Source organism: Populus euphratica, unplaced genomic scaffold (assembly GCF_000495115.2).
Source record: "Populus euphratica unplaced genomic scaffold, PopEup_1.0 scaffold55.1, whole genome shotgun sequence".
NCBI classification, from domain to species: domain Eukaryota; kingdom Viridiplantae; phylum Streptophyta; class Magnoliopsida; order Malpighiales; family Salicaceae; genus Populus; species Populus euphratica.
Window position 1 is genome coordinate 291237 of NW_011499921.1, and position 2462 is coordinate 293698.

At 34.7% G+C, this 2462-nt stretch overlaps 1 protein-coding gene across 1 annotated transcript; it reads right to left on the reverse strand.

The window, feature by feature from the left end:
- Nucleotides 1-1325: 1325 nt before the first annotated feature.
- On the reverse strand, nt 1326-1943 carry LOC105135173 (uncharacterized). Its single transcript, XM_011039926.1, has one exon. It carries the CDS (start codon nt 1941-1943, stop codon nt 1326-1328), a length of 618 nt encoding a protein of 205 aa, XP_011038228.1.
- Nucleotides 1944-2462: the final 519 nt, after the last annotated feature.

The window sequence follows — 2462 nt, forward strand, 5'->3', positions numbered from 1 at the left end:
AAAGGGTTCTGTCGTGATGAAACATCCAGAATTGTCGGGCTTTTAGGACTTGCACTATAGAACCTTCCATGTCACCCAAGAGTCGACTGATTTCGCATTGCCAATTCCAAATTTTTTTTGTCATCTCTGAAAAATAACTCATAAACATAGTTATCATATCAGCTTTGGGTTTTTACCCGGCTCAAAGTTCGGGTCGTAGACTTGTCTAATAAATCTGTAAATAAATAAATTAACTCAAATTTATCAAAAAAATATCATTATTTTGTTAAATAATTCATTAAATTTGATTATATTATATTTCATCTTAAGTTTAATTAGATCAATTAGAACAAATATTAACCTGTTAGAATAATTAAATTTAATTAATTAGATTATTAGATCTAAGTGATTGAGTTAACTTTTAAAATAATTAAAATTAATTAGTAATATTATTAAAAAACCTCACATGATCCACTAAATCATATCAAGCCCAACAACTAAGCTTAAATATGACTAAATTATGTTCCATCTTAAGTTTAATTGGATTAATTAGAATACATAGTAACCTATTAGATCATTTATATTTGACTTAATTAATTTTTAAAATAATTAAAATTAATTAATATTATGATTAGAATGATAAGCCATCAAGTTAATCTGCTAAATTATACCGAGCCCCAAAATTATGCTAAACAAAATAATCTATTGTTATTTTTTTATTATAGAAAAAATATTCAAACATTAATTAATGTATAATTCATTGACAAATATTTAATTGTTTGACAAGATTAGAATATAATTAATTACTCGTTAAAGTTATTTACACTAGAAACAAGCAATGCAATAGGGCCAAAAAATAAATCGGAATGTTTAATTACTCAATTATGTTTAGTTTATCATTTTCATTACGTGGATTTTCTTCGTAATTCGGATATGCTTTCAGAAACACTCATTTTAGTACTAAACACTTTTCATAATCACAAGTAGCAAACCACTAGTCACAGTACGTAAAATCTACCATCGATCGTTCGTTGTCAAACAAAGCCTCGACTTTATGTCGAGCACAACACACGATCGAAACTGCAGCACATTTCCAGTCCCTATATTTTCACTCTAACATTTTCGTGGTTTATACGACAAAATAGTAAACAACCCTTCATAGCCTGCCATGGTAAGCTATACTATTAGCTAGCTAGGGAAGAGGAGTAGAGGAGCAGTTAATGATGTTTTCTATACAGCCACACAGAAGTTGAATTTAAGATGTCTTGCTCCTCAATTGGGTTTCCATCGCCATTAGAATTAAGTGGTATAAATGAAAAGAATAAATCAAACAAAGACCTCCACAATCACCAGGAGCCAGTTTTTACAGGCTTATGTGATCTGTGACCCTTAACTGACGGCCTATAAGAACTTTGATGCTTAACTGACCTATGAGAATTGTGAAGCAAGAAAAACCTCTTCAACACTTTCATGACCACCACCAAGCCTGGTTTCCTTGGAGAAAAGATGGCGGTGGCGCCGTTATTAGGTTTGGACATTCTTAAAGCTTCAACACAGCCCACGCTAACTGTTTCAGAATCCAATCTTGAACTACTGTGACTTCTAGGCAATCTCTCTTCAGTATTGAAATCCTCCCATAACATGTCCATCTTCTCCTCCTTATCATTTCGACTACCATTTCTTCTCACCAGCTTAGATATTGCAGCGATGCCCAGCTCTTCTACGCTTGAAAAGCTCTTCCTTGGAGTTAAGTGATTGATGGGTTCGGTAGGAAAACAATCTTTATAGGATTCTTCTTCTTGATCACTCTCCTCTCCTTCTGTGCTGCTTTCTTTTGATGTTTCTTCATGGTAAGGATGATTAGGAGAGGCTGCGGGAGACAAGCACCATAGAGGTGGAGAATCGATGCTGCATGAGAAAGGGTCTGTGAAGATGGGGAAGGAAAAGTCCTCAGTGGTAGCCATAAGAGATGCTCTGGAATGTGGAAATGGTATTAGAGAGTGGGAGTTGGGGTAGGAAGTTTGGTAAGAGGTGGGATTTTTGGACACATTAGTTCAACCGCTTCAACAAGTTAACGTTGCTTTTGGTTTCTGGGTGAAGAGTCTAGCTTTTCGGGTCCCACTCAACGTTATGTTTCATGGTAGATTTGGCTCCCCGAGTGGACCATACATTTGAGATGTATAAAATTAATTGATGATGTTGAAAAATAGAAAATGGGTGGTAATCTATTGGGGAAATATTTCTCGTAAATTTATGAACATGCCCTACATATTATAGGTGCAAATTTTGTTTATCGAGTCTGGATCTAACCGGCAATCAATGTTTATGGTGAACATTGTTAACTTTACCATAAATTTATATATTATTTCTCTAAACCATTTATAATGATACCCCCCTTGCATTTGGTGTGAAGAAATCAAAGTTCTGCTGCCCCGGCTATCGTGGCAGGAACCTGACCAAGCAGCTCATGCATGCCCAACGAA